Source organism: Melospiza melodia, chromosome Z, assembly GCF_035770615.1.
Source record: "Melospiza melodia melodia isolate bMelMel2 chromosome Z, bMelMel2.pri, whole genome shotgun sequence".
Taxonomy (NCBI): domain Eukaryota; kingdom Metazoa; phylum Chordata; class Aves; order Passeriformes; family Passerellidae; genus Melospiza; species Melospiza melodia.
Window position 1 is genome coordinate 19,250,204 of NC_086226.1, and position 22,397 is coordinate 19,272,600.

At 37.9% G+C, this 22,397-nt stretch overlaps 1 protein-coding gene across 1 annotated transcript; it reads left to right on the forward strand.

Annotated features, from left to right (window-relative positions):
• The first annotated feature begins 12,300 nt into the window (after positions 1-12,300).
• Positions 12,301-21,829, forward strand: LYSMD3 (LysM domain containing 3). The gene is made up of 2 exons (XM_063180830.1): positions 12,301-12,610; positions 14,589-21,829. The coding sequence occupies exons 1-2, from the start codon at positions 12,350-12,352 to the stop codon at positions 15,195-15,197; spliced, it is 870 nt and encodes a 289-aa protein (XP_063036900.1). The 5' UTR covers positions 12,301-12,349; the 3' UTR covers positions 15,198-21,829.
• Positions 21,830-22,397: the final 568 nt, after the last annotated feature.

The following is a 22,397-nucleotide window of genomic DNA, read 5'->3' on the forward strand; positions in this document are numbered from 1 at the left end:
CCAGATCATTCTAGCTAATATCAAATTCATATTTAATGGTCACCACCATCCCAAGAAAATCCCGAGCCTCAAGACAGAAACAAAGGCAACACTCATATGTTGTCAGTGTTCACCCACAAACACACAGATTCTCCCACTTAAGAGCATATATGTAAGTATCAAAATTACTTCTTATCCAGTAAAGGAGAGAAGGAATAAATAGAGCACAGAAGTATTCAGGCAAAACCAAGACAGAATCTAGTATACTCTATGCCTCCTGATGTCATTAGCCTAGTCACTACATCAATCTGTACTGAGTTATGATAATTTGGGAATAATGTAAACAAACATGGAAAGGCAAAGAAGATGCTAGAGAATGATGAAAGGTTAGAAAAATTACTTAGTAAAAAGCATTTTACTAAAAACACTTTGCTTATAAAAAATGATGTTTTAAAGTAGAAGCATTCCACCTAACAAGCCTCCAGCCTAGTGTAGACTCATAGCAGAATAGGATGAACTGTCTCTAAGAGGTGGTTATTTCCCTCCTCTGACAAAACAGGGAGTCCAAATAGTTATCTCAGACTACTACCTAGCTTCGTTAGGTAAGAAGAATCTCTCTATTGACTCTGTATACAGCTAAAGAGAAAATCAACGTTGGTAAATAAAAATTTGCAGTATAACTAATAAAGTCATGGACAATCTAATATGCATATGGAAAAGTACACATTAGTAATCACAAAAAACTCCAGTTCTTAGGAGTTAAGAAAATATTGAGATAATTCACCTAACATTAAAAAATTCTCTTTTAAAAAATACTTCAAGTGTATTATTTTTTCTTCTAAACAACCGTGCTGTGCATGTAAAAGGAATCCAGGTTGTTCTCTTTGATAATCTGTTTTATATGTTTAATCACTTCTGGCACTAGTTCACCTGGGTGTATATCTGGACATGTTTATTTGATCAATACTTTATTATGCATATTCATCTTGCAAAAAGAAAAAAATGAAAAAAATGAAAAAAAAAAGCAAGAAGCATTCCTTCTAAAGCCAATGCTAATAGTGCAAAATTTTCCACCGGTCACAATTTAATGCATGAACATGAGAGAGAAGCAGCATGTTTTTCAATACAATACTGTTATTATATTTCAGCTTTAAAATCTAAATACCATATGTGGATCAACTAGCCAAAAGGATACTAGAGGTATAAGACTATTTTTATCTTTTATTCTACAATGTTGTTTCAGTGCATATAATTTATATTATGTTTTCCTCTTTTCATCCAGTTTCTGTACGAAGCTCACCTCCCACCAGCTATCAGAGGGGCTGCCTTAGCAGTCATTAGTTCTCAATCACAGAAGGCCTGAGCACATTAAACATTGCTAATTACTGAGCTGGAAAATTAAGGATGAATGAGAACCGAGTTGGGCTCAGTAATTCACGTGGTTATTCTCATGGACTCTTTCCACAAAACTGCATTCAGACCCAAAATGACTGCACCTATTGCTGTGCCCTCTGACTCAACATGTGGTACACTCCATGTTTTCTCTCAAACCCTGAGGATTCCCTAATTACTTTTTTTCATTTTCATCATACCACTCCAGGGATCTGTGCTTCCTTTTGTTACATGTGAAGATGAGAGACAGCTACCATAGGATTTTGTCAGTGATAGTCCTCAAGCAGCTGGAAGGATGATGGTGATTGACATCAGACACTCTACACACACACTTTTAACAACTCAGCATGCAGCCCACACTGCACTCCCAACCCTTACAAATGTCAGAGATAAACAATCAGGACTGGTAGTGGACCTACAATAGATCTGGCATTGCACAGAATTATGCCTCCAGGTCAGCCTTAGCTTCTCTTCTCAATAATAGCAGTAAATAAGGTATATTAAGTACACACCTCACTTCTTTGTTTGTTTGGATACCCTTAGTTCTGAAATCATTACAACTTTTTAGCCAAAAATGGCTCTGCTGCAAGTAAACCAATACTGAAAGCACCAGAAACAACAGACCCCGGTTTGTTTGTTTGTTTTGAAACCTTGCCTTTTCCCTTCATTTGGCATCATCTGAAAGAAAAGACCATAGAAGAGGGAGTTAGAAACAAATTCCTGAGAAAGAACACATGACTTAAAGAAGGAAGAAGAAAAAAAACACCTAACAAAGGCTTTTCAGGCATGTGTACTTTCTCTTCTTTACATTTTTGTTTCTATTAAGTAAGATTTTTGTGTTATATCAGTGCCATTTGGTTTTCAGTAAGAGGTACTGAAATATTAATCTACAAATATCAGAAACCAAAAAATAAATGCTATACTATTTTTTTATTCATAATGCCACTAAAATTCACCTGTGTTTTTACCTGCAACATCCAAGCTTCAGAATTCTGGGCTAAGTACCTATTTGGATGCAAGTACCAAATAAAGAGATTTAAAAAAAACTGAAGTTTTGGTCCTGTGCAAGTTCAACTACTCAGAACAAGGAACAAGAAGCATGTGCATAGCTCTTTCATAGATCAATGCTTAATTATGATATAACAGACAAGTTATTTTATCTCTTATTTATAAATCAAGCTCTCCAATATGATGCACTTCAAAAATACATAATATCCCCCAGATAGAGGCAGATACTGAAGCTGATCTTGCTTCTTCACAGAGCAATCACAACATATGGAATATTTTCCTCCAAGAAATTAACTTGGTCTTGGTAGTCAGCTGTTAGTTTTTCTTTGCGTTTTTTAAAGGGGATTTTCTTTGAATAATGGTCCATGGTGCTGAGTGTTTTTGCAAGATAAACCATGCTAGAGATGGCCACAAGCCCTGATATCCTTCCCTGTGCATGTGTAGTATGTGCTCTATTTTTGATTCTGATTTGTTTTGCCGACATCGAGGTTGCATTCCCCTTTCTCCCTTGTTATTTAGTGTGATTCACACAGGGGACCACTTCCAACTGGCAGTATTGAAAGAAACAGCAGCCAGAACTATAGAACATGGCTTTAGTAGCATAGTCTTCACAGAACAAAGCTAAGTCAAGCTTCAAAATAGGACAGAACCAACCAAAACTTATACCAAAGAGGTGGGCTCATCTCACATCCTGACTAGTCTGTACTAGCAGGTTTCTGACCTATCCCATAGCAGCTTAGGATCATGGTTGGGTTGTCTCTTTTTCAAAATGTGAAATGAGGTTTCTGATCACTTTTTGATTGTTCTACCTGCACTCTCTGGAGACCCCTATCCAGCCACCCAATGCCAGAGAAATGCACAACCACTGCCAAGTGACACCTGATGCCAGACACTTGCACTGCTCTTTTTCATGAACTTTACCACATTCTTTTGTTGGGCTGGGAGTGCTTTAATGTCATAATCTTGATTTTAGTGCATAGGTTCCTGATAAATACACAAACACATGCAGGAAATAGAAAAAATAGACAAATGCAAACAATGCTAATAAACTGAGAAGACTATATGACAAAATTTGAGTATTACACTTCTGACTGATCAGTTTATGCCAGACTAGTCCATGTGCTGACATATGTAGGTAAAATCAGATTTTGATCTTCTATTTTTTAGAAATTTCCAGGATTTAAGAAACTGAAAAATAAGAACTACCAAGCACATCGTGCTCCTTTTCAGCAGACAAACATTAATTTGTTTGTGCTTCCTATGATCAATTTAATAAAGGTTAACCTTTTTATGGTACAGGTCCTTACTTGTATGCAGATAAAGCCTGCTAATGTTAACATTGCAAAAGAGCTTTTAATATAAAAACTTGAATTACTCCTAGTATTAGGAAAAAAGAAATGGTTCCTAGCATCTGCTCATTAAAGGCTGCTATATTTTAACTCACATTACAACAGAAACACTATTCATATAATCATAACTTTTTGATTAATGAATTCTCATTTGACAAGACTTCCACAAAAAGTGATATGGCTTTTTAAAAATGTCAATTTAAATATTAAACTGTACTAAAAATGAACACTTAATGAGAAAATAACTGCTTTGTTTCAAATTAGTGCGTCTTAGATTTGGGCGATCAAGCTCCTCATGCCATTTTGAGACAATTTAGATCATTTATGTCACTCTAATGATGCAAGAATGTCATCTGTGAAGGGCTGGTTTGGTATTACAATGTTACATAGCCCATTTCAAACCAAAGTGCACGCTTACTGGCTTGTGTGCCACATGGAGAAACCGCAAGATTAGAACTTGTCAGGACCTGCCTGCCTGCTTCTCTTATGCAGTGACTGCTGCTAAATGAAGTCACAGTCTTGCTTCTTCAAGTGCGTTCACCTCTTCATTTGTAGTGTGTCACTGACAATATACATTCTATCCAGAAAATAAGTATTACAAGTATAAGCAAAAAAAAAATTCCATTGAAACACACCACTTCTGAGCACATCAAGCATTAGACTGTAAATTCAAATAGAATGGTTACCAAAAGCACATTTTTTTGAAGGTAAGACATAATAAAAATATTAAGACCTCTCTATATCTCCTACATCTAATTTGGTCTTAATTTCAAAGTCCTCAAAAACTATTTAAAAATAAAAGCAAGAGGATTCCAGATGCTGTATACAACTTAACTTGCTTTCCCAGCTCACAACTAAGCATTCTGTTTGCTTCCTTTCAAACGAGGAAAAGAACTATTTGGAAACACAAAATCCCCTATATCTTTCAACTTAAGAATTGACTGTTCTCTTTTTAAGTGAAACATTGAAATGTTTTCTCACTAATGGATTACCTTCCCCCCTCAGAATTAAAGGCAAATTACTTGAGAAACTGAAATTAACTACCTACAATAAATACAAACTTTCAGTGGAAAGCTTTAAGGCCAGAATTTTTGTCTCAGAAGTAATTATTTTCCATGTTTATGAATTTATTTTCCTGGTTGTGTGGAATGTTGGCATTTATCCTTGCCTGTACAAAGAGGGGCTGAAACAATTTGGCATTCCAATGCTGAGATGGTGCTTCTGAGGACTGTCAAGCACACAAAGGAGAAAATAATAAAACAGTGCTAATACAGTGGATAACATGCTTATTTTGGAGTTGGTCTCCAAGGGAAAGAATATAACTATTGTCAATAAATCTGCTTTTCGTACATACAGTTTCATTTATGCTTTGTAGACATTCAGGATTTCCTTCTATTAATATAATACTTGATCTGTAACATTTTAAAATGTTATTTCTAATTAAATAATTGTATGTCATTGTTTTGTATTGTCTTTTTAAAATGCAACGCATTTATAATAACTTATTCCCTGTGACACCTGAAATTTGAGTACCTCAAATGCAAGCAGATTGAAAATAAAACCACTTAATTATGTTTATACTGCAAAAGATCCTAAAGCAACTGCATATAGAAGTTCTACACATAATTTGTTATTTGCTATCTAGGTATTGCAAAAGCCAACATTGATGCAGGCACACCATCTAATACATAAATATTCCTACAAAAATATAACTCATGTAACAGCACTATGAAAAACATTTTCACACGGTCTTTTAATTTGTGGCACTCCAAATCAAGAGAGGCGTTGTTCAGGCAAGAAATAAAACCATTCCATGGGAAAGTGATACACAAAGGAAAAACTACTGTAATGCATGTTTAGGGCAAAGAGTATAAAATAATAAACCCTATATTGTTTAAAATCTGTATAAGATCAGCTAACTTGATCTTTTAAAGTTGTTTCCAGTTTGCACTTATCATGTGTGGTGCTTCCCTGTGGCTTGTTATTCTACTTCAATGGCAGAGGGAGGAAACCAGCAAAGCTCAGTAACCATACTGCATAGCTCAAGGTAACCATGGAAGCATTTGTCCATTTGCCAGAGTCTCTCCATAACGATTCAACCATTCATTTCATTGAATCAATATTGAAGCTTTTAAGATTTATTACTTGAGCGAGGAGGAAAACGAACAAAACAGACTCTTTGTTGCTTCCCATTAAATACAACTTGTCACAGTTGGCACATTAATACCTTGTATACACTTTACTGATGCCATGTGGGCTATGTTACTGCCTCTCCTGAGGAAGATTACTAGTAACATATTTGCACTCACATCCCTGATACTTTCTAAAATAATTTAAAGGTTTCTGATGCGTTCTACGGTCCCGTATAGGAGCTAAATCACATAGAAAGACAAAAGTTGTAAGAAAATGAGAGTGGGAGGAATCTATTTTAAAATTCATGAACATGCTCCCTTCCAAGACTTGGTTTCTAGTATTTATGTCACAAATTGAATATTTGTAATCATATGTTAAGTGCTTTAAAAAGTTGAATGAGATTATTTATTTTACAAGTATTGTCATATTTTTTTAAAATATGCCACATTTATCCAGAAATGACAGATGCAAAATTGAAACAAACATGTTTTGTACGAAAAACAACGATTTCTTAAGCTGTATACTGGTAAGTATTTGAGATTAGAAATAGCTACATATGTTTTTTGTTGTAATCAATTTTGTGTGGAAAATTTGAAAGGTAGTATAGTAAGATGTTTACAACTACAATATTATTACTTATTACTAATATCAGGAGCAGAGAGTATTAATCCAACAGTTCTATTTAGACTCATATGCCTTTATAGGTGAAAATGGAAGGCTCATAAACAAAGAGTTTAGCAGGCTGTGGATTTTACACCACTGTTTCTATATTGAAGATTTTTATGACTCTGAATCAGACCCTTTCCATGAGATAGCCTCCCTGGTCCTGCTCCCACTCCCTTCTACTATTCCCTTTCCCTTTGATATAAAGCTGCTCAGCATACATCACTCTTCCAGCCAGAAACAGCTTAGAACAAAGGATGAAAGTAATGCTAGGATATTTCAGAGATTTCTCCTCCTTGGCTATAGGCCTCTGCTCACATGGTAAGAACAGAAGAGGCATGGAAGAGGCAGCTGCAGAGCTGACAGGATTGCAGGGGTACCAAAGCCAGTGTGAAGGCACTTTCCCACTTCCCAGTGGAATGACATCAAAGGACAGTTTGCCAGAGAAAGCTTTTGTCAGCTGTAGCTGCAGGTAACAATGTACCAATATGGAATACATTCACTGTAGAAACTTGTAAGTGAGGAAAGTCTGTTTCAATCAAGATACAACCTTTGTCAATAGGTATATAATGTAAGCAGGTCTAAAGGGTTATAATATCAGCAAGTTCAGAAACAGACAGGTTTACAGATTTTGGCCTTAGAGAATGCACAGCCACAAAGCAACAAAGCACCTAATGGAGCTACTATATCATTTTATCTCCATACGTGACCAGATCTTACTGCTTTTACTCATCTACACAGAAGTATTCCCTTCCTTCAGGCTGGATGTACCCTGCAGGCACCTCTGCCATTGGGGGATCTACACATAAGCTGCCTGCAGCCTCAGATTTGCCCCACTGGCCCAGGATCCAGAAGCATTTTATACCTTTTTGTATGCCAACATGTACCAAAGTCAATTGCAATCATCAGAGCTCTCTCATTTCTCCTGTAATTCCTACCTGGTGTGGCTCTTAGTACAAATCACACTGACCATCAAAAACAACTGCAATAGAGGAAGATGTATACCCAAGTATCTTTTGTCACAGACACAAAATTTCATTATGAAGACACGACGATATTTGTAATATGTAGTTCAACAAGGATTAAAAATAGATCTCCTCCACACTCTCTCCCTGTAAATACAAAACTCACAACTGAATGTTTGTGTTATCAATATTAGTGGAACGGGGATGAGAGTATTACAGTAATACAGTTCACCAGGTAAGCTGGTTCCATTAAAACAAGTCATATTAACACTGCTGAGTACCTTCAAAGCTAAAATAAAGGTCTTCTGAATCATTTTCATCTGAAGAAACTCAAGCAGAGAAGCCGCTCACGATAAGTGTCCAGTGTGATTCTGTGACTGGGAAAGAAAAAACAAACATGTGTCATCTTCAGACACATCAACAGCAGATTAGTCACAAGTAGAGATAGTGGAATTACTTTTGTACATGGCACTAAAGGGGTGGATATTTGAAATTGCATAAATACTGGTATCTGCATTTTAGAAACAATGCTCTAACTCAGGGAGGATCTAAATAAATCAAATTCTCCAAAACCGAGACCTGGAGAAAGCAGAAAACGGAAGTCAACAAACTCTGACTGCTTAATTAATTGAAAACAAATGAGATGAAGACTTGAAGACAGCACAAATATTCCCTCAGAAGAAAAAATAAGATAAATACTGAGAGTTTCCTTACTTTATGCAGGAAAAACATATGAAATAGTAATAGCTATTGACTGGATTTAATCAGTCATACAGTAAAAAATGGAAAAAAATTGTGATAATCTTTAAAGCAACCAAACAAGAGCCAAAAACCAACCAACCAAAAAACCCCAAGAAAAAACACAAAAAAAAAAAAAAACCAACAAAAAAAAACCAAACCCACTCCAAAAATAATTTCATCTATTACATTACCAAAACAGTTATTCATCAACAGATAGGAATTCCAAATTTAATAACAAAATCCATATGTGAATAATTTGAAATACATTTTCAAGAAACTATACTGCATTTTCCCATACTTTTTACCATAACTGAATGGGCTCCCTGATAGATTTTCTTATTCAGAGGGTACTTAAGCAGTAAATCAGAAGCAAATATGCAGTTATTTACAGTTTTGGAAAAAAAAATATCAAACAAGCAATGCACCCTACTGGCTGCATTGTGAAAGGCACACAGCATATTTCTATTAATGTGTATTGTTACTGATTCCTGTCAAGTAACCAAAGGGGAACAGCAAATATGTACAATATCACACAGGGAAAACACAGTCTCAATCCAATTATATTTTTTCATTTAGTATCATTTAAACCATAACAATAATAAATTAAACAGTTACATTCTGTGGTCATTTTAAGCCATTTTTCTTTTGTTGGACCCTTGCTAAATAAAAAGGATTTATGGTAGTTTTGAGGACCCATGGTTGGACTTAGTGATATTAAAGGTTTATGATTATAGCTAAATGTTTGCTATAATGCTAAACATGCAATATTTCTACCAGAGAACAGACTATGCAGTGTCTGTAGATTTAGCATTATTTGCTTCTTGCATACTTTTATAAAGATCTTGAAAAATTCCTCTTACTGCATCTTACAGTCATGTCCTAATAACTTCCTTTGGTGTTTACTGGAGTTGCAGAGCTACCTTGACATTACTATTTCCTACAACTGTACTACCATTGTACCCCCAATTACCTAGCAGGGAAGCAGAGACAAAGGCTTTACATGTATTTCTGTGGGAATCTCTTAATGAGCAAAAATTTATCTTGTCATTCAAGGAATTAAAATATACATTTAGACACTTTGACAATAGTTATTGAAATGTAAATCTAGACTGGTGGCACCAAATCATAGAATGACTTACAAAAACAGTGGTGGCACATGACATGGGATAGCTTCCAGATGGAAAGAATACATTTGGGATTTTAATAAAAAATTACTAACAAGTTATATCAGCCCCTCCACATTTTCCTTACAACTCCTTTCTAAAAATTTCTTAAGATCTTCCTAATCTTTCTATGTGTATACTTAACTTCCAAGCTCTCATCAGGCCACACAAGAAATAACGTGACCAAGAGGAATGTGGTACAGATCCATGCAGATGCTGTTGAAATGCCATGGTGTGATTAACACTGACCCTCCTGCTCATTGAGAATGCACTATTAGGATATGCAAAGTAACTTACATGGGAATAGAGAAAGGCTGTATTCTTATTAGCATTCATGGGAGCTATGCAGCCCCAGTCTTGTTCATCAAGTTTGGAATATACTCTTTTGTTATTGATGGGAAAATGTCACCAGTTACAAATGGTTACACACAGGGGTGTAGCAGGGTCAAAGCAAACTCCAATACTTTCTTTCCCGTTCTAAGGCAGAGTGCTGCTTCAGCAGTTCTTTTTTGACCTGGTGGTATACCTCTGTAGATAAAAGAAATGGTGAAATTCCCCGTTCCTGATCGTTGATACAGCCTCACAACCCAAAGATTAAAAAAAACTCCAAAAGGATATTACATTAGTGGTGTGTGATGGGTCAATCATTAGACACCACTGCAGGCATCCTTGCGTACGAAGTTTGACTTCAAACTCCTCTACAGATCCACCCACAGCTCTGATGAGTCTCATAAAACAGTCTTTCAAAAGCATGAATAGGATCTGAACCATCAGTTTCCCAGCTACAGATAACTGCAGTTACTTCACTTCTATTACTAAAGCTTCCTTTAGAAAACAAAACAGAACTGCTTGGTGCTGCAAACATTCCTTACAAGTTAGGGTACTTCTTAATAGATGAAATCCTAAATCTCTAAGTTATAATTAATTTTCCTCAACATCCCACAAGAAAACTTTGGGCTTATGGGAAATTAATTCAATTTTGTTATCTTCAACAAAGCTCTTTCCAAAAATACAGTGGTGGAAGGCTCATTCTACCTGCATTTAGCATCCCCAAAAAGACATAAAATCATTCTGGGACTCCTACAAATATGTTCACACATTTGTCATGTAATCTGACAATCCAAGCTTTGTTGGATACCAGCTTCTATCTAAGCCTTCAGTGCAGCTGTGTTAATCAGCACAAGCTGTGCTTCTGACCCATGATAAAAATAGAAAGCTTATTTCTGAGCAGGCTTTGATTGGTAAGATGCTATGAAAGAAGAAATTGCGCCAGTCTAGGAGAAACCACACTGTTCACAGTTAATTAAACCTGAAACACTCAGCAAAGAAAATGTTTTGTGGGGCCCAAGTGTCAAGAAAATATCCTTAACTAGGCTACTAAATGGTTTAGAAACTGTCTGGACTTATAAGAAACTTTGGTATGAGGAAATTATAACTACACTAGGTATCCACTGGGCTCTTTATTTTAACTCATTCATCCCTTATATACAACAGAATACTATTTCAAAGTAGATACAATGTGTAAAATATACACACAAAAAATGGGCTGACATACAAGAACACAATGTGCCTTCACAGCTTGTTTTACAATATCTGGAAATGTGGCTTCAATTAAGCTTCTGTGGGTGTAAATGTGACACTTCATAGAGCTACAAAATTGTAAGCTCTTATTTTTATGTCTTCAGACTCAAGTCATCTGGTTTTCTAAAGTAAAGACATTAATTATTTTTTTTTTAATATCAAACGTTTCTAACCACTTTAGTTGTTTAGCAAGGCTCAAAAACAAAAGAAAAAAAAACCCCAAACCCTAATTTAAAAGTATCTTAAGATCAAATTTAATCTAATTTCAAGAACCAGACCTGCAAATTCATTTGCCTTCAACAATTTTTAACAACATATTTAGCCTTAGAGCCATCCGTTTTTTTAATACTTTACTTCTGCTAAGGCTGTGTCAGCAAAAAGACACACTAAGTTAAATCTATCTAGGACATCCATCTATTGCCTCAGCACCCCAAAAGCTGCTGACAGACCCCTACAGCAGAAATTATTCTGCTAGGAAAAGAAAGATGAAATATCGACAGGGTTAAATTTGTTGTACCTCTCTTGTGAGAAAGATCTATCAGTGCAGGCTAGATTGTTGTACCTTTGCAGTACTAGTGCTGAGGGGACAGATGTGAAGGGATTATAAAGAAACTGCCCGGCAGCTTCTGAAGGTGCAGCAAGGCTGTAAGAGCCAGGCGGGACTAGGAGATAGAGAATGTGGAAAGGAAGTGCGAACGCTAGGGAAAAACAGTCTCAGAAGAACCCTTTAAATGACTCAAATACATGGCAACTTCGTGCATCTGAGCAGACTACGTTTCTCCAGAAAGAGGATCAGCAAGAGCGCGCCGGGGGCTCCAGGAAGACGAGGGTGAAGCGCCTCCTCGCCCGGCGGCGCCGCCCCGCGCTCCGGCCTCCACCGCCGAGCGGCTGAGCCGGAGCGCTCTCTGGGCCGCAGCGGAGCAGGGCGCGCCGGAGCGAGAGAGGCCGTGCCCGCGCCAGGCGGGGCCCGAACGCGCTCTCCCGCCGGGCCGGCTCCGGCTGGGCTCGGCCAAGCCCCAGGGCCGCCTCGCGCCACCCCCGCCCCCGAGGCTGCGTGCGGCCGACGCCTGGGCGGGGCCGCGCTGCGGACGTGGCAGCGCGGCCGCCATCGCGGTGGGTACCATGTGGAGTGGGGGCAAGTAAAGCTGCGGTCCGGGGCAGAACGGGCCGGCTGGGCACGGCACGGCACGGCACGGCACGGCACGGCACGGCACGGCACGGCACGGCACGACTCTCACCTCCCCACGGCGGCGTGGTGGCCGGCGGCTGCTGAGCCTGGAGGGAGCTGGGCGGGGGCGAGGAGGAGGGGCCGGCGTGGGGCTCCCCGCGGAGGGCGCCACGCCTGCGGTCCGTTCCACAGGGCCACCCGCGGAGCATGGCCGGCAGAGGCGCAGGCAGCGGCCCGCAGCCGTCCGCCGTGGCACAGCCGCTCACCGGCGGTCACTTGTACCCTTTCGTGAGCACGGAGAGCGAGGGGCCCGAGGAGGAGGGGGAGCTGTCGGAACTGCGGCCGCGGGGCAGGGAGAAGGTCCGGCGGAGCGCGTCGAGGGACAGGCTAGATGATATAGTGCTGCTGACGAAGGACATCCGGGAAGGGGACACGCTGAACGCGATCGCGCTGCAGTTCTGCTGCTCCGTAAGTGGCCGGGTGCGGGGCCCGCGAGGCCGGTCCCGGGCCGGCTGCGCCCGGAGGCAGCGCGTAGCAAACGCCGTGTGTCTCAGAAGTGGAAAATTACGTCAGGATTGTTCGTGTTACAGCGCAGGGTTCCGGTTCCGTGGGCTTTCCCCCTTAAAAGTAATATAAGTGTGAGAAACAAGTGCATAGTTTTGGTTGTGACACTTCTCAAGAGTGTTACATTCACAGCTGTTCTCCAGTCACAAGTCGGCACATCTAGTGCCATCCTCGCTGTTGAGCTGGGGGACAAGGGTGAACTATCTTAAGGGTTTGTGTGGAGCCCTAATTCCATCACAATAGGGGGAAAAAATCATCCATATTTTTCTTTTGAATTCCGCTAAATTGCCCTAGTATTTTAAGCATGAGCTTGCTGTACTTTTGGGAACTTTCCACCCCTGTGCCCCCTTGTTTGTGTTCACTACTTCAGGCTCTGAAGTACATTACATTATTCTGGTAAATGTCCTGCCTACCCACTAATTTTGGCTGCCAGTACTGTTAAGACAATGGCTTTGGTCTTGGTTGATGTTTCCAGTTTAAACAGGAAATCAGCTGTGTGTGTTGATGGGACTGACTGCTAAGTGCACAGATGCCATGAGGTCAAGTTGAAAATCTGTGTATACAGAATATGCTGTCATCTAATTCTTCAGGCAGAAACAGAATTGTGGGTCTCCTGTTGTGACTTGAGGTATTAAAGTTAATCATGGCAGACCTTAGCCTCAATAACCAAGTCTTGGCTTCAGAACCTACTGCAGTTGGGTATTTTGAGCAGCTTTATGAGGTCAGACCTCACTAAGAAAGGAAGAATAACTAAATTGTGCTCTTTCTTGCAAATCCAAGAGAATGTGAAGAGCAATCCCAGGACTTGAGGCAGAAAGTATAAGTTGCATTTGTGGTGGAACCATAAATTGCTGCATTTGGCAGTCTTTCTGTTCTTACCCAATTTATTGAACATCATACACTTAACAAACACACCGCCATAGTAGCTGAAGGACTTCTACACATTAAAAAGGTTTGCGTGAACTTGGATACAGTGCATCTTCAAGTGAGCATAATTTCTGTGTGCTTTGCAGGTGTTGCAGAAAAGCACTGATTTGGAAGTACTTCATTATGGTGAAGTTTGTGGCTGTGCCTGCTACAGTGAGGGAGTTACCATCTGAAAGTGAAGCCAGTGATTATCCCAGTGCACTTAAATCCCTGCAGAATGTTTCACATTAGACTTAAAATCTGAACTTACTGCAGGCAAAGTGAGATTAATTTTGAACAAGAGTAGGAAAAGGGGAGAGCTGACTTAGGTAAGGTAGATGACAGTAGTTTAAAAGTTATACTTGTTTTCTGCCTTAGCCCCCAGAAGCAGCAAAAAATCATGCCAGTGGCTAGGTGAATTGCAAACTCATACTTTGTAGTAACTCCTAACTCAGAACTTTTTCACTGAATTAGAAATTACCAGTAATTTACATAATTTGAAAACTTAAAGTGAGGTGAATTCTCATTAATTTTGCAGAGATAGTTGCCAGTTGAGAGCTGAACATACATATAACTTAATGTATCTGTGAAGTGACTTTCAGTCTTCTTATCTGAAGTGGGAGGGGTTTTGCATCATAATTAATTTCCTTCTTGCTGTAAAGTTGTTCAGATTTGGTCTTTGACCTCTTCTGACTTCATACTGTATGAATGGGTATCAATTAAAAAAACCCACAAATTTAATGGCAATAAAAACCAAAGGCTTAGCCCTAGACTTCGTCTTAAAATCTGAACTTAATTTGAGCAAAATGATATTTTGAACAAGAATATGGAAAAGGAGAGCTGACTTGGGTAGGGAAAAACAAAGGTCTTATCTTTGTTTCCTTACAAAAGACTTGTATTTCTTAAAGGTGTAGTACTGTTAAGGGAGTTTTGGTTCAATGGAATACGATGTTTTAGCTGTTGTTTTCATTTTTAGGTTGCAGATATCAAGAGAGTTAACAATCTTATCAACGATCAAGATTTTTTTGCCCTGAGGTCTATCAGAATTCCAGTGAAAAAGTTCAGTGTATTGACTGAAACCCATATATCTCCAAAAGGAAGACCAGCTCTTCGGCCTGCTCTGTGTTCCCCAGAAGTACAGGAAACATCTCTTTGTGATAAATTCTCTGCTAATGAGACTGCTGGCAACTTCTTAAAAGAAGTCGATCGAGATATAGAAGAAATAGTGAAGTGTAATGATACAAAGAGAGAGAATCTGAATGAAGTTGTTTCTGCTTTAGCAGCCCAACAGATCTGTTTTGAAACTGATGGTAAAACTAAAAAATGCAAGGATCCTTACTATGGAGCAGACTGGGGTATAGGATGGTGGACAGCAGTAGTAATAATGTTGATTATTGGCATAGTAACTCCAGTTTTTTATCTCCTGTATTATGAAGTTCTAGTGAAAGCAGACGTCAGTCACCATTTTCCCATGGAATCTTCTCATTTGTTTGTCACAGCAGTATCACATCAGAAAGAAACAGAAAATGGAATAAATCCAACAAATATTATGAAAGTTGATAATCAAGGAGACCTTCAGCATTAATAGTGGAAGACCCTAGACAACTGTTGTTTGTAGATTACATAGGTAAAGGGGAATCCACAGAATGCAAAATGCACCTGGAATGCAGAGAAATGTACTGATGTGTGACTTGCCTTTATGGGCAGTGTTCCACAACAAGGATATTTCTGGGGATCACATAATCTGAATATGCCTGAGATAGATAATTTACGAGACTGGGGGTATATTAAGGTATGAAGTAATCTCTAAAGCTTTGCACCTTTTTCTGTTTTGATAGGCATGTTTCTTAATTAATGATGAGGTGAAAAAATATAGTTCAAACTAACACACAAGGAGTCTGTGTTTTACAGCCCAGAAGTGGGCATATGGGGATAGCTAACGTTTAAACATCTGAAAGGATTTACAGAATACATAGTACGCTTGACATTTTAATATCAGGTTTACAATTCTAAGTGGTGTTCTCATAATTTAATCTTTCTTATAGAGTAAGATTTCTTTTAAAACTCAGTCATTCCATAATTAATAGCCAGCATGAAGTTCTTTTTTACAGAGGCAGTAGCAAACACTTAAACTGGAATCTTAAAATCTTGTGCCTATAGTCAACCCATTCTTTAGTACTTTTCAGTATAGGCACTAGGGTAATTTGTTTTCTCTGTGATTCTGTGCCTCAACACAGTCCACCTAGGAGTCCTCTTGAAATTTTACATTGTTCCGTGGTATTCTGCTGAAAACTGACTGGACTGCATTCTCATCTGGTCACCTGTGTGTAGAATGAAAGAAGTACTAAGTGTGGCACGTTGCTTTAACTGCCCCAGTAGTCCTTATTTTCTGCTAATAGATTTATCTTTTTCCCCTTCCAGTTGATCTCAGTTCAGGACAAACTGATTCTTCAGATAGCAGTCATGTGGGTACTGAGCATACTTACACTGCTCTTGTGCCCATGAACCTCAAGCTCTTAACTTTTTCCTGAAATGTCCTAGATGACTTCAAATGATATTTAATGCCTGCTAGCAAATTTGAGCAGAATAGACAACTTGTACTACAGACTTGTACTTTACATCTTCGTGTATTTATTAACCAATCCCCTCTTGAATGTTTCTCTTGGAGTTTCATGATCAACCTTGCATTTTCCCCTCTTTTTCTTCCCCATCTAAAAATGCTTCAAGATAAAAAACAAACAAAAAAAAAAAACCCATAAAAAAACATAAATAAAGCCCCACACCTCTGGACTCTTCATACAGAAAGGAGGTACTTGTGTACTCAGAATACTTTTAAATAAAAACAGAGATGGTGCCTATAATTATTTTGGTTATATTTGCCTTGTGGAGTAAGAATTCCATTGCCCTGTTCAAAACAGTATTTATTACCAAAACCCAGGATAACAAACTTGATCAGGACTTAAAAATAAGTGGAAAAACAGACAGCATCCTTTAAACTACTATTGTAATTTTTTTAATGAATGTCTTGACTAAGTATATACAGTACAAAAAGGTAAAGTGAACATGTTCTAACTGTTGAGGTATTCCAAAATGCTTTGTGAGATTCTGAGAATGAAGACTTAGGCCCCATTTATTGTTGGAACACCTGTTTCCCCAAGAAGTGGAGCAGAGAGTCTTCACTGGCATGCCAAGTGTATGAACAAGAATTGCTTAACTTGTATTATTTTGAAATTGAGGCAGGCCAAAGCTTGAAGGAAAATGGTGTAAAGTTAAGTGCCTGAACTATGTTACTGTTGAACCTTTTGATTAAAGGAGCATCTGTGGAGATCATGAGCCTACTCATAGTCTCCACACTAGAAAAGGGATTACAAACAGCCTGAACTTGATGGTTTGCATAACACTTGTTTTCAAAGATTCTTTCAAATAGTAGTTATTTTCTTTAAGCAAATATGCCAGTAAGACAAACAGTGAGGTAGCAGTTCTTTATGCAAAAATGCTTCACAAAATAATTTATGGTGGCTAAAGCGATACAGCTCTCATGGTTAAAACTTTAAAAGGTGACTCACTCCAACAAGAAAGCTTTGGCACATAAAAAACAAATGCTTTCTATATGGGATGAAATTTGGTATATAATGCATAATTTCTCTGCTGCATAATTTGATTGTTTTCCTTCTCCCATCCTGTTGCTGAAACTCACCAGTTCTAATACTTTATCCTTCCACTTCTTATGGGTTCATCAAAGAACATTAAATTAGCTATTGTGAGGATGCAGCATAAGCCTAATATATAGCACATACCTGAACTGATGGTTACTAAATTGCTGTTGGTACAGAAATTAACTTAACTGTGGTTGTGGTTCAACTAGGTCAGGAAGGTCTCTGACCTGTTGATGTATGAGTACAGAAGTCTGTGGTGGTACAGCTGAAGAGTCCTCTAGTGTGTCCCAGACTTTGGGCTTTTACAGTGTCAAAGACCTGTGGCTTACTGGCACTGAGTTAAGGGTGATGTGCCTTCATTTACCTTAAAATAAGCAGTCTTCACAGAAACACAAAGGAATAGCTATTTTATGGGACCATATTCCATACCAAGAGCCTGGTATGTTTTTACATATGTATTATGTAACATATTTTATACAGTACATTTTTAATTAGAGTTAACTTTATCAGAAGATACAGTAGAACTCTTTTCAAGACTGTAGGACTCCTGATCCTGGTAATCTACAACCATCAGCTGTCTTGCCTTTCTGCAGAATGTGGGGATCTTTACAGCTTTTTTCCAAAGTACAATACAGCCAGTAATTCATCATCACAGCCTAGGATAAACCAGATAACTGCTCTGTGAGGAACTTAAATCTTATTCGAGATAAAATCTGTGAAGGTAGTCTTCTAGAAATTGACTTCTTAAACAAACAAACAAAACCAAAGACAAATAAACAAAAGAAACCCCAAAAGCAAACAAAAAAGGGCCAAAACCTCCACAAACATGGAATAATTGAGTTGTAAATCACCTTTTGGAATAATTGCAACACATTCAGTTTTAAACTTAAGTGCATACTGCACTGCTGGATCATAAAAAAATCTAAATGTTTCAAGTCTGGTATACTTCGGAATAAGTTCTCACAAATAGTATTTGTAACTTGTATAAGGGCTGAAAATACAACTATGTGAAATACTTCTGAGTGAGGATGCAAGTCTTATTTTAAATACTTCTGCTCCTCTGCTTTTAGAAAAGCGTAAGTAATATATGTAAAATAAAGATTTTATTTTGGACTGCAGTGAAAATGGTGCATCTAATATATTTTTAATTCTATGTATTTTGCATGTTTTATTACAGCAGTCTACTACTTGTATTTGTTTAGGCCAATTTTTATGTATGGTCTACAATAAAAATCCTTAGCCAGCAAGTACTTTGTTGGCAGTATTCATATCTAGCATACCATACCATAATTATAGCCTTTATTCTGTTCATGCCTTGTAAACTTTGAACTTCTCTGCATAAATTTTGGAGAACACTTTAGTTCTTAGAAATAGGTATGAACAAGTAAGGGAGGGATCAGTGAAGTTCTTAGACGGTGAGATGACACTGAAAGCAATATTCTTCTGTGCTATAAATTAGGATTTGAATATATGCATGTCCAAATTTGAAGTTTGCTGCAGACTAAAGAACAGTCATAAGTTTTACTGGCATTATGGTCTTGCAATAAATTCTAAGCAATCAGAAAATCAGCTTCTAAGCAGAGGTGTGAGTATTACACCTCTGGAAGAGCACAGTCTAACTGCTTTTCAGAAGTGCCCTGGCACTGATCTGTGTCTTTGCAGAACTTGTTCCTAATCGATGGCTTTATTTACCATAGCGAAACTAATCCTGGAGGGTCCAGCCTAAGACTTTGCAATTCCCTCTGGATGACAGAGGTCACTACAGTTTACCTCTTAAAGGACTCAAAAAAACCCTGATTTTTACCAGGGTAATGTTTCTCAACAGTGCAGCAGGAAGGCAGTTGCCCATTAGATGAATGGAGAAAGTAATCAATACTCAAGAATTACTGTCTGCTACAGAATAAGATACTGTACTTGTTCAGGCAAGCCTCAACTTGTCAACAAATTTTGTTACTCATGCAGTAACTCTTTTCTAGCATTAATTTTATGGCTCCATCTATTTGCATTTTTTTTTTTGTAGGGGGTAAGGAGTCTTACCATTCACCTTGCACAGGGAGAACAGCTAGCAGAAGCAGTTATAGTCACAGCAAGCAAATTTAATTTTTAGCATCCTTGCCTCATTCACATCTTCTGTGTTTTGTATATCAGAAGTTCACAGAATAATGGAGAATTGTTTCCCAGTCATCAGTAAGGTGAAACACTTTTTTGAAAAGAAAATAACACTTCGAAACCAAGCAACATAAAAAGCCCAAAACCCCTGATCAACAGTAATGTACTAACAATAAAAAATATTATTTTTTACTATCAAAAGACAGTAAGATATAGAGAATGTGCTGTCACAGCATTCTTCAAGCATCTAATCTCAGTAATAAGTTTTCAATACAACAGCTGTTGGTTTTCAAATTAAAAGGATGCTTCCAAACATTAAGATTTGGCTTTTTCTTGGCATTCTCTTATTTTTCTAATTAGGACATCATGCATTGGTCCTTCCAAGTCAGTTTATGTTGAAATGCACAGCTGTCAGTTATTTTCAGTTACCTGAACTCAGAAGTTACTTGAAGTTCTTCAAAGGAGTCAGCTACCAACAAGCAGCTTATGTCCATAAAAGCTCTGTGTCTTTTTTTTATAGTGGTCATTGAGGCATAGAATTGACTAGTGCAAATGCTTAGACACTTTCAAGTAAAATGCATACTTTTTTTTCTGTGCAGAGGAAACACAATGGCATACTCTATTCTATCCATAGGCATTCCAGAGGACCTTAAAAAGGGCATGTCTGCAAAGCACTTAGCAAAAGAACAAAACAAAGGATTCCCTAGCCTCTTTTACAGAATAGTACAATTAAACTCCAGTGTGTTTTTGGAGAGTCTGCTTAAAACCAACAGAGCTAAAACATTGAGTCTGTTTATACTCAGCCTATCTCCATAATTCTGCTTCATGTAGTATAAGGCTTGAGCAGTTTAATACTTAGAAACAACAGCTACTATGTTATTTCAACCATATTGGCATCACTGACAACACCAAAACCATCTCCATCTTCAAAATGGGAAGAAACGTAGTCATTTTCCTAAAGCAATGGGGAAAAAATCACTATATGTTTTGAGAAGACAATTTATAGAAGTTATTTAAACTGCACTTGAGCATCCACACTTTAAAACAGTAATAGATTATTGGGAAAGAAAAAGGAAAATACTGTAATGAAGTCCTGATATATATGAAACAACAGGCATCACTGTTTTCGTGATAAAAAGGAGTAATTGTGTGTATTGATTGTGTCAACACATTCTTATATACAAGATCTTTATATCAGAGCTCTTTGTGAGTAATAGGTCTAGAACAGTCGCTTAAATTTATAATACAATGTAGTGCAACAAAGATAATTAATGTAATAATTTCTCCCAAAACAACTCTGCCTTATTGGGAGCTTGGGACATTTGCCAGCCAACACACTATCAATGACTGAGATCTGACTGTATAAATAGGAAAACTAACATTACACCTCTTCATGCTCTTCTTCATCATATTTGTCTGGTTCTTCTGCTTCATCATCTTCACCTTCTTTGTCTTTTGTCTTTCTCATCTTCAGTTGTTTTGTTTTTTCCCTCATCCTTCTTTTCTAGCGCCTGTCACAAGGCAATCTCTTAACAAGGTAATCCCATGTTACAGCAACAGCATATCCTCCACACTACCAAAGAGTTGAGATGCACTTAACAGCAAGACAGTTAGCATAACAATGCTGTGCAAACGTTGTGTGTCAGTATTTGAAACAATATGATGTGAAGCATAAGAACTTAATAAGGATTTACTTGGACAAGCATCAGCCATAAAAAAACATGTCCTGTGTAATAAACTGAGATGACAATTCCCCTTTATCATCCACTGTTAGAACAGCTGACAGAAGACCATGTCATACTTGATAAAGCAATACCTCATACTGTATGTAATAATATAACTACTTTAAACAACTGGTGAATCACCAGGAGAAAAAATATAAAGCTGTTTCACCTTAAAGGTTCCCACTGACACATGGTAAGTAATTGCCAACAAAACAGAGGTCATGTCCTAAGTTTCTGTATGTTTCTTCTCAACTTAGTAAATTGTTTTAAGTTCCAACATCAGTAGATGGGTGAAACAGCAACAGATTTAAAAACACTGGCACTAGTTCCTCCTTCTGTAAAGCTCCAATAGCAGCTCTACTATTTACATTAGACTGTGTTGCTACCCACAACAACTACCTCGTTGTTGTGTTCAGGTACAAACAAAAGAAAGTCGCTTCTCCACAGCCAGACTCAGACCACCAGTACCACCACCCTTGTGCCACCATGCTGCAGGACAGTTGTCTGTCGAAGTAGCAAGACAGGACCAGAAAAAGTCTGTGCTTGTTATTCCATTTGTACTAATAAACATATTAGGTTTCATTTTCCTTCAATGTCTATTGTAAAATTTAGAAAGAGTATGCACATCTTACTTCATTTTTTTTCAATGACATCCAGATTACTTTTAGGCTCAGAGTTTTTTGCCTTTTTTGTTTTTGTATCTGGTGAAATAAAACACATTACTGTTGTTTTTTTTTGTTGATGTGAAAAAGACAAATTCTCATTTTACTTGTTCTTAAGAGTAAATACATCCTGACTATGCCACAGAAATCCCATACTGTCTGTATTAAAATTATCTGAGACTTTGAGCTACATCCTTCACAGAGATGCAAATGTCTGATTTACATAAGAGATGCCTAGAAGGCCAGGCTGAAATTCAGTTTGAACAAGTAGTTGACCAAAGGCTGGGCTAAAATACAACATTCAGCTTCATGAAGTACTAGTCACCTATATACCTAAAAAAATGCTAAGAAACTAGAACAGAATCTCACTTGTTATGTTTAATCATCCTGAAAAAATAAAAACTTATTTTTACTGACTTACACAAAACATTAATGATGGATACTTCAGACAAGTAGATGTTAGAAAAAGGCAGAAGTTCATTAGCTTTAACAGAAGGCATGATTAATACAGCTACATGGCTTTTTGACTACAGTTGGCTCTCATCTAATGAATCTATGTTGTGTATTTCTGCACAGTCCCCTGATTCATGAGCATAATCTTTATCAAGTTACTCCCTGATTAACTGTATGGTGG

What these genes read in the sequence shown, in the direction of transcription:
- LYSMD3 (XM_063180830.1), top strand. Translation starts at nt 12,350, where the DNA reads ATGGCCGGCAGAGGCGCAGGCAGCGGCCCGCAGCCGTCCGCCGTGGCA. An exon ending in CGCTGCAGTTCTGCTGCTCC is followed by an intron (nt 12,611 to 14,588) that starts GTAAGTGGCCGG and finishes TTTCATTTTTAG; the next exon opens with GTTGCAGATATCAAGAGAGT.